Genomic DNA, 14350 nt, shown 5'->3' with positions numbered 1-14350 from the left:
TCTGTGTTCAACTGTAATCATGCATTTTTTAATGATCAAGGCAGGCCTAGTTACATATTTTTAGTAGTATTAGTATCCTGCTTTCATTTCTGTGATCGAGACACAAAGCAAATCACAAAAAATATAAAACAATACATGTCAATACTAATTGCATGTCTTTGTACTAATTATTCACAAAAGAAACTTTCCTAGCTTTGCTATGTTTTACACAGATAAACGTTTTCCACAGATAAACGTTTTCAAAAGAAAATATCTTGAAAGCCTATTTCTGAGACCCAACATAATATAGTAGGTCGAGTGTTGGACTAGAACAACAAGGGTTCATCTACATTATATAATAGTTGGAAATTACGACCTTCTTCAAGCCTCCTCTAGTAATTTGTTTATAATCCTGTTGCTTATTTATTGTATGTTCTGATATGCAGCATTCTTTCCTGGCTCTGTTTTTCCTGAGAAGTTGTGGGAGGGGCTGCAGACCATGTGATTCGTTCTGGGATGAGCACAGAGCTCAGACTCTGACCCTTTTAGACTTTGGGACTGCTCAGATCGCAGACTTGTAAACACTTGCCTGTTTATTCTAAGAGATGTTGTTACTGGATGTCACACAGAACCTATTTCAAACGTATCTATAACTGACTGATAAGTTGTGTACCTATGTATGCTGAATACATGAAGGTTGTGAGTAAACCAAAGATGTTATTTTTTTTCACCAAAGTCTACTTTATTTTGTCTCTTGAGTGCATAATATAAAACAAGTTGTTTTATGGAAGAGTAGATATATTTTGGGCACTGAAAAACACTTCTGAAAAACTGCTATTTTTATGCATTGGCATATTTTTGTTTTCCTAACAGATCAGAGATAACAGATGGTTCATTCTAAGAACTGAAGCAAATTGCCTTGCATAAGTACATTTGGTTGTATACCACTTGAAAAGATTATACTCAAATGGGTTTTTGGCTCTTCCCTAAAAGGCTCTAAATGCCATTTTCTAAAAAGTTATGATTTTTAAAAGGTCATGCTTTTTTAGAAACAATTGATGCAGTTTGACATCAATACTATGGAACCATGGGAGTTGTACTTTTGCAAGGTCTTTTGCCTTCCCTGCCAAAGAGTCCAGGTGTCTTGCCAAACTACAAATTGCAGGATATCACAACATTGAGTCATGGCAGGTAAAGTGGTATCAAACTGAATTCATTCCACAGTATAGTTGTACCCTAGAAGACAACTGAATGACTTAGCCACATTTCTCGGGGTTCCAAGAAGGCATAAGTATAATTTTTTTTCCTAATGGGAGGGGTAGCTAAAACCCCAGGTGACAGGATCAGAATACAAAATGACCATAACAGATTAGAGAGCCAGGCCAGAACTAACAAAAGAAATATCAACAAGGGGAAATTTTGAGTGTTCAACTCAACTATGCCTCTGCAGACCAAAGTTGAGTCTCAGTTCAACCATGAAATCCCACTGAGCTCGTTATAGTGTTTCACCCAGAGGGAGGCCAATTTTGCAAAAAAAAAAAAAAAAACACAAAAAACCCCACCCTATGATTGGTTTGCCTTAAGGGTCATCATAAATCAGAAATGATTTGAAAGCACACAACAACAGGCTTCGTTGGGTCTTTGTGTCTGCCTTCTATGTCTTTCTTGTGAACAATTTCTGTCCTACCATATTTCTTTAGGGGTTGCACAGGCACATCTGTCTATCTACCTACCATATCTATCTATCCATCCACCCATATACACATACATATATACACAGACAGAGACACATACGGAGTCCCTGGAAAACAATGCTTTCTCTCTTGTCATAACTGTTTTGTACATGGACTTCTCTCAAAACAATCCTAGGGCACAAATAAAACCCCAGAGTTTTTGTATAAAATCAGTACAGTACAGGCTTTCAGTGGTGGCATTCACTGCATGAATCAGAAAAATTAGGACCCGGGATTCCAAATCCCAAGAGAATTAGGAAACAGGGTTGATTATTCTCCCTGGAAATTTCCATGTCCACTGGATTTCAGAAAAACAATCTGGGCAGGAGTGATATCATCAAGACCACTGGTCAAAGATAGAACTAGTAAGAATAGGGGAAGAAATACCCCGAATTGACAATGTTTTGTACAAAAATGATGACGAAAACTTAGTTAGAATGCAAAGCAATCCTAAACAGAAAACAACCATATTTGTCAGAGGAAACAATAAATTGGATGGATTTTTGTACTCGTAGCCGGTTAAAAAAGGATCTTCCTGCAACACATCCCAGGGTGAGAAATCCTGCACATACATACATACAACTCTTTCACCTATCAAATGTGTGCCTATTTCTCAACTGTAAGTCTGCACATTTCATGACCTGCTGTTATCATTGGATTAAAATGGTTCTAGCCTAACTTTTTAAGCAACTTATTATCAAGGCACTTACAACAGAGCTCCTCCTGCTGTTCATCCTGCCTATTTAATGGATTCAATCAGCCTTAAGTACTCCAAAATACTTTGGAAAAAATTGATTGCACAACTTGAAAAAGGTGGAAATTAGCTTGTCTTTCTAGCATTAGCAAATGTTACTATCTGAATTATGAAAAAGTATACCCTCTGTTACCTTTCATTCAACATTAGTCCAGCTGTAACAAGTCCAGGATTGGGAGGCAAGCAGGCTGGTGAGATCTCATTATCAAAGTGGATTTTGGCTTCAGAAAGAGATAAAAGGTGGGAAAAGGCTTTCTTCATTCATGTTCTTATTTCAGCCAATAGTTGCAGAGTAGATGGATAGGATTCCAAATTTGGAGAATTTAGAAACAAAATGTTGTATCAAACAAAATCACTAAAAATAAGGGACAATCTGAATATGTTTATTAAATCTTCAGCCCTGAATTCTGTACCAACTGCTAAACTAGAGGTCAGAACTATGTAACCTTCCTCAATTTATTATTTATTTTAAGAAATTTATATCCCACCTTTCCCCACTCAAGGGTCCAAAACCTAAGTGTTTCTGTAATCATGAACTGGGTGTTTCTGTAGTTCAAAACCACTCTTTTCCAATGCTGCCATTTATTTGGGCCACCCAAAATGTGTTACAATTGCTAACAAATGAAATGCCCCATCACAATCTTTTCCCAATTTGGTAACTTTCGGACATGTTAGATTATAAATCCCATTACCCCTAGTCAGATAGGGTAGCATTAAGATACCAAACTAAGGGACTCCTTCCACCAGGCATTCAATCCTTCATTTTTTATTTCTAGCTTTACTATATTGTTTTGTTATCTCTTTAAATTTTTCGTGTTTTAGCATTCAATACTTTTCAACACACTGATTTCATTTTAACCAATTTACTTGTTTGCAATTGCATTATGAAATAAAGTTACATGAATGTATTGACTGTTTTTGTATCTATCTGCAGCATGGTTCTTATTACTAGATGTTAGCTATTAATGTCAGGGTTGAATCTCATCAAGATATCTTTCCTTGTGAATTTCCACAAGACATTTGCCTAGCAACTGTTTGCTGATTGTAGAAGTAGTGTGACCCAGTGGTCCAAACCATGATAGCAGCTTCTGAATTCTCTTTATCAATCATCAGACATAGATAAGAATTGAAGTTATTTCTAGTCCTATCTGAACAACAGTCATATGAGATCTTCCATTAAGAGGTCTTCATAAGAAGTTGCATTTTCAATGTAGTTTTATAAATGAGAAGCCACTGTCAAAATGTAATACAAATTATGCCAATCTTTCGGTGAATTTGTTGCTCCCAGACGTTTTGTAAGTTGGAACAGGACTGCACAAAATAAATACAAGTAAAAGACAGGATACTTTTGCTCTTGTCTAATGTGTTATACACTGTCACCAAAATGTTTGATCCTCTAAGTAGAGGATGTTCCTAATTTTTTTTCTGATACAGAATGTGATGCATTGCAGAATCAGACCTGAGACTTGTGATCTTCTGGCACCATGACTTTAACAGTGCCTTCCATAACAGTCTTACCACTCTCTACAACTGTACATGACACTGAAATAAAAGCAAGGCTTCTCTTCAGTTTTGCTACTTCTGCTGAGGCCAAAACCTCCTCTCCGACATATAAGGGGTTTGGAAATTTAATCTCCTGTGAAAGAAAAATGCAGCCAGGCCCAGGCATTTTAGTCCCCAGAACAGCAGAAATGAGCCCATTGATTAAAACCCCATGCACAATGGTTCTACCGAATCTGGTTTTCCTTGCATATTCTTCATCCAGGTGTAATGGGTTTGTGTCCCCTGTTAGGTCAGAAAAAGTGGCAATATCCTTCTGCGTAAACCTCTTAGTAAGTTTAGCCCTGTTCCCAACTTGTAGACATAAATGTTTCACATAGGGATGAATGAAGAATGCAGTGATGGCTTCTGGCTTTGTGAGAAACAATCCCTGGAGATTTGAATACAAAGTCTTGCATCTGGGCAACAACACCAGCATCATGGAGAGCTCTGGTACTTCAGAGGCTCCAGTCACTTGCTCTTTCTGAGTATTTAATCCAGCACCAGCTCTCTGCTGTTTCCAGCTAATGCAAGAAGAAATGGAGAAGTCTGGGGAGAAAGGAAAAAGCGCATATATTTGTAAAACAGAAGCAAGAAAAGCCTTAGTAGCCAAATCCATTTCTTTTTGTATAACGCCACACATAAGCAATCTATGTCACTGCAGATCAAATGGTATTACAGACAAAAGAGATCTTGGCTAATATGAACACAGTACAATTCACATATTTCTACCAGCTGAATGTTCCTGGGCAACAGCCAAGCTAATGCCATTAGGCAAGATTTGAACTTTGATCAACAGGTTTGTAGTAGAGACAATAAAACAGATTAGATCAAACTGTTTGAAGCATAACACAAGCCAATCAGCATTAATGCATGACCCAAATCAATGTTTCTCATTTTATGTCATAGCAATTGTTCTATCAAAGCAGCTGGGTCTCTCTGTGAAAGAAATGAAAAGCCTAGGAAGCCTGGAATGTATGTTTGCAGATATTGTGATATGGTATGCTGTTGTTTACCATAAAATCAGCGACAGAAACATAATGAGTAATCCTCGTAGGAAGTAACGTATCAGTGACAATGACTGGTGGACAGGAGATTAGAAGAAACACTGAGCCTTCAAAGCGGCTACCAGGATGTCAAAAGGCCACCAATGGATAATCTCTTGGTGGGAAAGGTCGTTAAGAGGCAGCATGTTGTACTTGCAAAATGGCATGAGGATTGAGGGACATCAAATGATTAGAAATGGTTATGAATTTCCTGCATCACACCTGAAGTGTTCCTATGTCCTAATGCTGGTATTTACACTTTTAGATGAGAATCATAGTCATCGTATCAATTACTCCTTGCCAGAAAAACAATTGTAGCTATCCAGAACAATTAATGTCAGAGAGAGAAAATCAAAACATAGTAATTATTTCATTATGAAAAAGCTATAATATAGTTCTCATAATGTTAATCTTTACAATAATGTTTTATTTGCATACGATGGTATTGGTTGTAAATCATTTTTGGCCACTCCAAACAATGATTTAAAATAGATCTGCCAAATAAAATCTACTCATAAAAATATATATATATACAAACTCAGATGTAAGCAGGTATTACACATACCGTATATACTCGAGTATAAGCCAACCCAAATATAAGCCAAGGCACCTAATTATACCACAAAAAACTGGGAAAACTTATTGACTCGAGTATAAGCCGAGGGTGGGAAATGCAGCAGCTACTGGTAAATTTCAAAAATAAAATTAGATACCAATAAAATTACATTAATTGAGGCATCAGTGAGTTAAATGTTTTGAATATTTACTGTATTTCAAAGAAAAACAGTAAACTAACTCTATAAGTGGAAAAGCAACAATAACTTTATAATAATAATAATCATCATCATCAACAACAAGAGCTTCATTTGTACCCTGGCCTATCTATCCCCCCTGGGGACTCAGGCCAGCTTCCAACATAGTAACAGGAAAACATATAATGCCTACATAAATAAGGCAGAGCTAGATATAGATCTATCATTATATATACTAATTTCACATGTGTATTTCCCCCTGAAACCTTTGCAAATCCTCTCTATGTGCATTTTCCTCCTGCAATATTTCCAAGTCCGATTTATCAATGTTTATATCTATCTAGACATCTGTGTATGTGTGTGTGTGTGTGTGTGCGCGCACGCATTTTCCCTCTGCACTTGCAAACATGTGAGGGTAAAATTCATATAAAATTCATATATAAAATTAATGTATACATATAGGAACAGATATCCAGGTACATGGAAATCTCCATCTATATTTACATAAGATTTGCAAAGACCTGTAAACATATGAGGGGAACATTCATATATTAATGTATTTGTAGGGGGAACATCTATATAAATATTTAGAAGCTTTGGGGTATGCATTTACCCAAGGAAGAAATGCAAGCAAAGTCCCCCTAAAAACAACTTTGTCCTGTTTTCTCCTGCCCTTTCCCACCTCTTTTCTTTCTCCCTTTTTCAAACTCTAAAAGTTGCCAGAAAAGGCTTTTTAAAACTTCTCTCCCCCTCCCAAAAAAACCCACCTCATTTTTGTTTCCTTAGAAATAAAAAGAAATACACGCCTTCTGTTGCTCTCTTTTCCCTCCTTCCCTCCCTTTGGACTCAAATGTTCTTGCAATAATAATAGTAGTAGTAGTAATAGTAATAATAATAGTAATAGTAATGTATCGTGCAAATTTGCAAGAATATCTTTTTTCCTTCCCCTTCTACCCATGCAATCTGGCTTGCAAGAGTTCACATTCTCCTTTCGCTTTTGAAAACATTCGCTTCTTGTCTCTGTCTCTCTCTCTCTCAAAAAATAAGATAACCAGCCTGGGAGGAGAAGCGAAGGAAGGTAGGTTTTGGAAGGTAGGTTTTGGGGTCAGTACCATTGAAATCATTGGAACTTATTTTTGAGAAGACCTGCACAGGTCTGCACTGCCCGATGGTTTTATAATCTTGACTGAATATTTTCTTTAAGCTTACCTGTATGACCCTGAAAGCACAATCTCTGTTCTGATAGGAACCAAGCAATGTCAGAGCACTCCACAGTTTTACCAGGCCACTGTACAAATGGTATAAGGAAGTACATTAATTAAAATTACCAGGAGATATTCCAGTACAACAAGAAGCAAAATAGCATGACACATAAAAATAAAGATAATTAATCTGTTTAGAATGAGATCCATAATTTCTGGGATTTATATTCTGCTTTCTTTCAGAATGGGATTTCAAGGCAGTTTACAATACCATGAAACGCTTATTTCACAACAGTTAAAAAAAATTAAAAATGCCTTTCCCTGAACATTTCAATTCTTGCACTGGTTTATATAAACAGATATTCGTTTTTCAGAAATTGCTCAAAACAGTCCAAAATGCACTTATGGAGATCAATCAGAACAAATGAAGCAACCTTGATTTACTAAGGCTGCACACTTACTGGTGGCCTAATGTGACAACTTTTTCAAACATCTAACATGATTTTCAGAAGTATGCCTTGGAACCTGTTTGCTACTTTTTATCACAGGAAATGCATACTGCTAAGTATCCGAGCCAGGATTCTTGGAATTTGGAATATATTTTCAACCATGAGCAAACAAATTGTGAAAGAAGAGGTATGCACCTAAAACATCCATCAGATGACACTCTTACAGCTAAATGGCATCAATATGACATAGAATACATTTGACGCATTGCTTATTTATTTATTTTTTATTTTCGTTATACGTATTCTGTTGACTATCCCCAAGTCCTTGTGGAAAGGGGGCGGGATATAAATAAAGTTTTGATTTATTGATTGATTATCCTGGTTTTCCAGATCTTGGTTAAACAAAAAACAAGTAATCATTCCTCTGTATCCATGGATTCAATCATAATTGACTTGAAAATATTTTTTAAAATTCTAAAAAGCAAAACTTTGCCATTTCATATAATGGGCACTATTTTACTAAGTCATTTAAAAAACAGAATTTAAGCATCCATAGATTTTGATATCCATGGGAGTTTCTGGGATCAAACCTCAGTGGACACTAAGGGCCCACTCTATATTTATTTCAATTACCACAGAGTCTTGGTTTTATCTGGCAGAGCTTGCCAAGAATGCATCTTCAAATTTCTTACCTATTCGGGACTCTAAGTATTGCAGACAAGTTTTGTTCTTCATATGTCAATACATCAAAAGGCAAAGCTGCTCCAACCTAAAAGGAAATATATTGCTGTTATTGAAAAGTAAGTTTAATTCTCCAGTAAAATATTTAAGAAAACTCTCTTCGCAACACAAGTTGTAGTCTCCCTATTCAAAACAGAGATACAGTGTACAGACATCATTACAAGCCTGGTATTTAGATCAAGTCAATGAGAAAGGACTAAATTTCTTTCTCAAACAAATTTCAGTCCAAGTTCAAACAAGCCCCAAGTACAATTCCCATATCAGAATAATAGAATGGTAAGAATTGAAAGAGTTCACCAGGGCCATCCAGTGCAATACTACCACTTAATTTCTCTAAAAAGAGGGCCAATGCGACTAACAAGACTACAAATAATACAATGTAAAAACCATTCTGCCATACAAGAAAACACAACCAAAGCACTCCTAACAGAAAACCATCTAGCCTCTGTTTACAACTCTCCAGAGAATGTGTTCCAGGATTTCATATGAATAGGTGAAACTGTAATAAGCGAACCCTATTGAAATGAAAGACTTCTGGCCCAAAGATATCATGGATTCATACTGAAGAACCTAGAAAATGTTTAGAGAGAACCAGTATTACAGAAATGGAAATCAAATACCTGTTCAGGTATTGTGAAATTGCAGCTCCCAGCCTTCCTCACATGATTCCCACCCTCCAGGCAGTCAAATCAGTACTAGAAAAGAACCCACAGCAATTCATCTCCAAACAGCAAACATTCAGCAACACAAACAGCCACAACGTACCTCACCATGTAATCGTTTCAGAGCGGAGATGATGAGTTGCTTGTACTCGACAGCATTCAGGCTAATATTGGTGTCGTCTAACTCCCTAAAAATTATTTTTATTATTAGTATTAGATTAGACATTCTTGCATATCGAAAACACAGTATGCTACATAAAAACAGGCGGAGCAGATAGGATATGAACGTCTGGAACCTGAACTTACAGGCGGATCTTCAGATAATGATATTCAGAAGTGTTCTTGAGAACGATCCTTTCATAGGAACTGGACTTGATGCTTTTACCTCCATCACCAATTTCAACCATCTCAGCCAAATTCTGAAAAAGAAAAAAAATGCCCTCACATCCTTAAAACCAACATTCAAGATCACAAATGGCAACTATATTCAAATGTTTACAAAAATGTATGTACACCGGGGAGCTATGTTGTCTAATAACACACAAAGGGGAATGTGAATGCAAAGAGAGGCCTATACAGGAAGCCATTTTTAAAATGAAGGTGGTGCCAAACCCCAATCTCCCATAGATGCCAAGGAATCACTATACTTGAAGTATCAAGAGGCATCTGAACTACAGCTCCCATTAATCCATAGTATTGGACCATGGCAGTTTAAGGAGTGTCAAACAGCATAAATTCTATAGTGTAGATGCACCTAAAATTTCAAGCCACCTGACCAACAGAATTTTAGATCTCAAAGCATAAACAAATATCTCCTTGAAAACAGCCACTGATAAGGCACTCAATGCCAAGTCAGGAACATTTGTGAGGGAATAATCATTAGAGACTGGACAGGAAGTAAACTTAACTAGGGTTTGAGGGCAATCACTGATATCTTCAGAAAAGATCAGTTAGACACATATACAGAATTACAGAGTTGGAAGAAGCCATCCAGACCAAGCAGGAATAGACAATCAAAACACTCCCAATGGATGGCCATCCAGCCTCTGCTTAAAACTCTTTCATTGGGAGAGATGGTGTGCTATAAAAAGGATCTAAGAGACTTTTGACTAAAACCTCGAGGATGTATTGCCAGATGGGAATACATTGGGTTAAATAGACAAATAGTCTAATCCAGTGGTTTCCACTGGAACCCTTCAGAAAACTCCCCCCCCCCCCCCCCGGAAGAACTCTAATTCTGCCCTAAGCATTGTGAGCCCACAAAGTTCTTCATTCTTTTATCTACAATGTCACTATGTAATAAAATTGGGGGGGGGGGGGGGGAAATCTGTTCCTGGTTTGAAAGTGTTATTATCCTGTTCAATTGTGCAGTACTTACTTTGAAAGTCGTTATACCCCCAAAACTTCATTTTTGTAGCTGTCATTTTAACCTTTTTATGTGCCATTTTTAACCTTTGATATGGCATTTTAAACATTTTTTGCAGTTTAATATACTTTTCCCATATTTTTATGATAGAACCAATTAGGGAATGACATTTATAACCTAGAAACAAAAATTGTGTTGCATAGTGTTATTTGAGCGGGTGGTATAAGGGAGTAGGTTTGGAAATAAAGAGAAAACATTTTAAACACAGGGTTGTTCTGAGTTTTTTGGGCTGTATGGACATGTTCCTGAAGCATTCTCTCCTGATGTTTTGCCCACATCTATGGCAGGCATCCTTAGAGGTTGTGAGGTCTGTTGGAATCTAGGCAAGGGAGGTTTATATATCTGTGAAATTTTCAGGGTGGGAGTAACAATTCTTTTCTGTTTGAGACAAGTGTGAATGTTGCAATTTGCCACTTTGATTAGCATTGAATGGCCTTGCAGGTTCAAAGTCTGGTTGTTCAGCAAAGGACAGGAGGGATCCTCTCACCTCTGCAGGAGTCTACCGTATACCATGCAGCTGTGAACAAGTCTACATAGGGATCACCAAACACAGCATTGCCCAGACACGAATCAAGAAACATGAAAAGCACTGCGGACTGATTCAAGCAGAGAAGTCAGTCATAGCAGAGCACTTGATGAACCAACTTGGACACAGCAGATTATTTGAGAAAACAGAAAGGCTGGACCACTCTGACAACCACCATGTCAGACTACACAGAGAAGCCACTGAAATCAACAAGCATGTGGACAATTGCAATAGAAAGGAAGAAACCATAAAAATGAACAAAATCTGGCTACCAGTATAGTAGTCTCACTTATCCAACAAAAACGGGCTGGTAGAATGTTGGATAAGCGAAAATGTTGGATAATGAGGGATAAAGGAAAAGCCTATTAAACTGTCAAATAACGTTATGATTTTACAAATTAAGCACAAAAATCGACAGAAAAAGCAGTTCAATACAAGGTAATGTTATGTAGTAATTACTGTATTTACGAATTTAGTATCAAAACATCACAATGTATTGAAAACATTCGCTATAAAACATTGGCTACTAACAAACTGACTACAAATAAAGACGGAATTGCATAAAATAAACTTGTAGTAACAACATTATAGGAAGTTAAATCCGTAAAAGGTTCAGTCCTTGCTGCCTAGAGAAACAGCTGTAGATTTGGGTGGGAGGCAGACTGTGTTGGATAATCCAGAATGTTGAATAAGCAAGACTCTACTGTATTAAAAAAAATCTAAATTCAGGATAATAAATAAAGAACGGCACTGAGAAAACAGAGGAAATCCGGACAGGAAACAATCAGGTCCAGCTAACACATCCCAACAAAGGATCACCCCAGGCAGGAAGCAGCCAGGCTTTGCAGCTGAAAGGCCATCACATGCGAATCAAGCTGGTCGATTGCAACATTCACACTTGCCTCAAACAGACAAGAGTTCTTTCTCCCACCCTGGACATTATTCCACAGATATTTAAACCGCACTTGCTTAGTTTCCAACAGACCTCACAACCTTTTAGGATGCCTATCATAGATGCAGGCGAAACGTCAGGAGAGAATGCTTCTGGAACACGGTCATACAGCCCGGAAAACTCACAGCAACCCACTTATTTGTATTTGTTAGGTGGACATGAAGGGAAGCATTGCTCAGATAGCCTTTCTCTGAAAGTTAAACAGAATTAAGGACAGACTCAATCTACCTAAACGGACAGTTTAAAATAAGCGATGGCTGTGCGTGCATGCTCGCATACCTGTGTGATTCTTTCTCGCGCATGCGCCAAACCAACACTTTAGGCAAAAAAAACCCCACAACACTACTTCCGCTAATTTTCTGACCAATCAGTGAGATTCCATCTCCCTTTTCTGTCCAATGGCAACAAATAGGCCCAGCTCTTAGCAGCCCAATGGAAAGCAGTGAAGGAGATGTAAAGAATCCGATTGGTCAAAGTATGTGGAAGATGACTGGTCGGTTTTCAACTGCCGTCAGCCAATAGCGTAACTGATAGCTTTCTTCTGTTTTTCGTGACGTCATTGCTTTTTTTCTACCTCTGCGCGGATTGGCGCTCTACAGCTCTAATCCCACCTCCCCGGTTTTTTGGACTTTAATTCCCAGAAGCCTCGGCTGTTTCGGCCAACGAGAAAGGATTCTGGGAGTTGAAGTCCAAAGACCTAGTTTGGGAAACACTGCTCTACAGAGAGCAATGGAGGGCGTCGTCTTTCCATGGTGTTTCCCTTTGGCGTTTGGGAGCTGGCAATGTAGATCCAGCCAAACAGGGCCTTCAGAAAGACATTAGCAGAAAGTGGAGGTTTAACAGATTGGATCCAAGGGAACATCTTACATTATTGAGTACAAGCCGACTCAACAGCGATCCCTAGTGTTCAGATAGGATCATTGCACCCAATTGTGGCTCTCCCTGAGAATTTTACAAACACTGGTTTTACATTTACTGATTTAGGATCAACTACAGCAGGGTTTTTAAAACTTATCCACATAATAAAAGTGAAAATATGCATCTGTGTGTGTGTGTGGGGTATCAACTTACACAGACATGCTCCTGCATCCACAAACAGCTATAGCCCCAACTACCCAGGAGATACCAATGACATTGCAGGTTATAGCGAGCATCATGAATATAGCCAAGAGCCCTGCCAATGTCCTTCACAAAAACCATACTGCCCATCACCCATGTGAAGGCTTTCATGCCGGGACCATTTCATCCTAGATTTCCTGTTTTTCCTACACCACAGACATCTCAGTGTTTCTAACTCTCTCAATTGGTGTGGAATTTGCATGACCCCGCCCACTGCCTCTCCCATAACCCTTTCCTATTATTTTCTATGGCACACAACAAACAGAAATTGATCAGCAACTGAACATACCTGAGAGGTTTGGGGAGAGTTTACCAAGATTTATTGGGGTTGTAGATACTGAGATGTATAGTTCACCTGCAATCTAATAACACGCTAAACTTCACCAACGATGGACCTGGAACTAACTTGGCACACAGAATGCCCATGACCAACACAAAATTCTAGAGGTCTGTGGGGGGATTTCTAGGAGTTGTAGTTCACCTACATCCACCTATGAACCCAAATATGATGAATCTGGGCCAAACATGGCATGCATACCCGATAAGCCCAAATTTGAATACTGATGGGTTTTGAGGGGAATTGGCCTGGACATTTTGGAGCTGTAGGCACTGGGATTTATAGTGCAATCAATGAGCACTGTAAACTCCACCTGTTGGAGACTAGCCCGGAGGGGAAGTAAAGGAGAGAATTTCAGGAGAGCAATAAAACAAGCCTTTTATTGTTATCACAGCTGATGATAAGGCAAAACAGCCGTAGTTACCCACTTTTGTGGGTCCGTACCATGCAAATGGCCATCACAACATGTGCGTAGCAAACAAAGGATTTTATATCTCGGCTTATCTGAAATTGACCAAAGGCTGAGGGTCTTTCTCACCTTCCACACCCACTTTGGCATAGGTGATACCTATGACCTCATTTGTTGATTTCAAGCTAACTTTTGGTCTTGGAACATTCTGGAGAAAGGCACCAGCTCACAGGAAGGGAGGGGCATATGCACAGGCAAAGCTACATAGGCAATAGTTTACTATTTTCTGGCTTATGGTCCTTACACACCAAAGATGGAATTGGATTAAACTTGGCACACACAGCCCCCATGACCAGCAAAAAATACTCTGAGGAAAATTCACCTTGAGTTGGAGGAGTTGTAGTTCAGCTACATCCAGAGAGCACTATGAACCCAAACACCGATGGATCTGGACTAAACTTAGCATACAAACTATGATGAAATTTGATTACTGGAGTGGTTTGGGGGGAACTGACCTTCCTTTCTGGGAGTTCTAGTTCACACACAAACAGAGATACTGCGACTTTCACCCATGATGGACATGGACCAAACTTGGCACACAGAACCTCCATGACTAACTCAACCTACTGGAGAGGTTTGAGGGGAATGACTTACCATAGAGGGAGTTGTAGTTTACCCTACAGCCAGAGAGCACACGGAACCCCACCAATGATGCATCTAGGGC

General features: G+C 38.5%; 1 protein-coding gene across 2 annotated transcripts; it reads right to left on the bottom strand.

The window, feature by feature from the left end:
* Positions 1–4030: 4030 nt before the first annotated feature.
* On the bottom strand, positions 4031–12175 carry rpp14 (ribonuclease P/MRP subunit p14). Of its 2 annotated transcripts, none has more exons than XM_008105433.3 (6): positions 12041–12175; positions 9164–9276; positions 8961–9045; positions 8147–8223; positions 7013–7091; positions 4031–4554 (listed from the first exon to the last, which is right to left on the bottom strand). In XM_008105433.3, exons 2-6 carry the CDS (start codon positions 9262–9264, stop codon positions 4498–4500), a joined length of 399 nt encoding a protein of 132 aa, XP_008103640.2. In that variant the 5' UTR covers positions 9265–9276; positions 12041–12175; the 3' UTR covers positions 4031–4497. The 2 variants fall into 2 exon arrangements, with proteins under 2 accessions (XP_008103640.2, XP_016847175.1); XM_016991686.2 differs by having other exon boundaries at positions 4106–4554; positions 11990–12046.
* Between the last annotated feature and the right edge of the window lie 2175 nt (positions 12176–14350).

The sequence above is a fragment of the Anolis carolinensis genome, chromosome 2 (genome assembly GCF_035594765.1).
Source record: "Anolis carolinensis isolate JA03-04 chromosome 2, rAnoCar3.1.pri, whole genome shotgun sequence".
NCBI lineage: Eukaryota > Metazoa > Chordata > Lepidosauria > Squamata > Dactyloidae > Anolis > Anolis carolinensis.
Note: the sequence above shows the minus strand (reverse complement) of the source record. Positions and strands in the feature narration are given on the sequence as shown.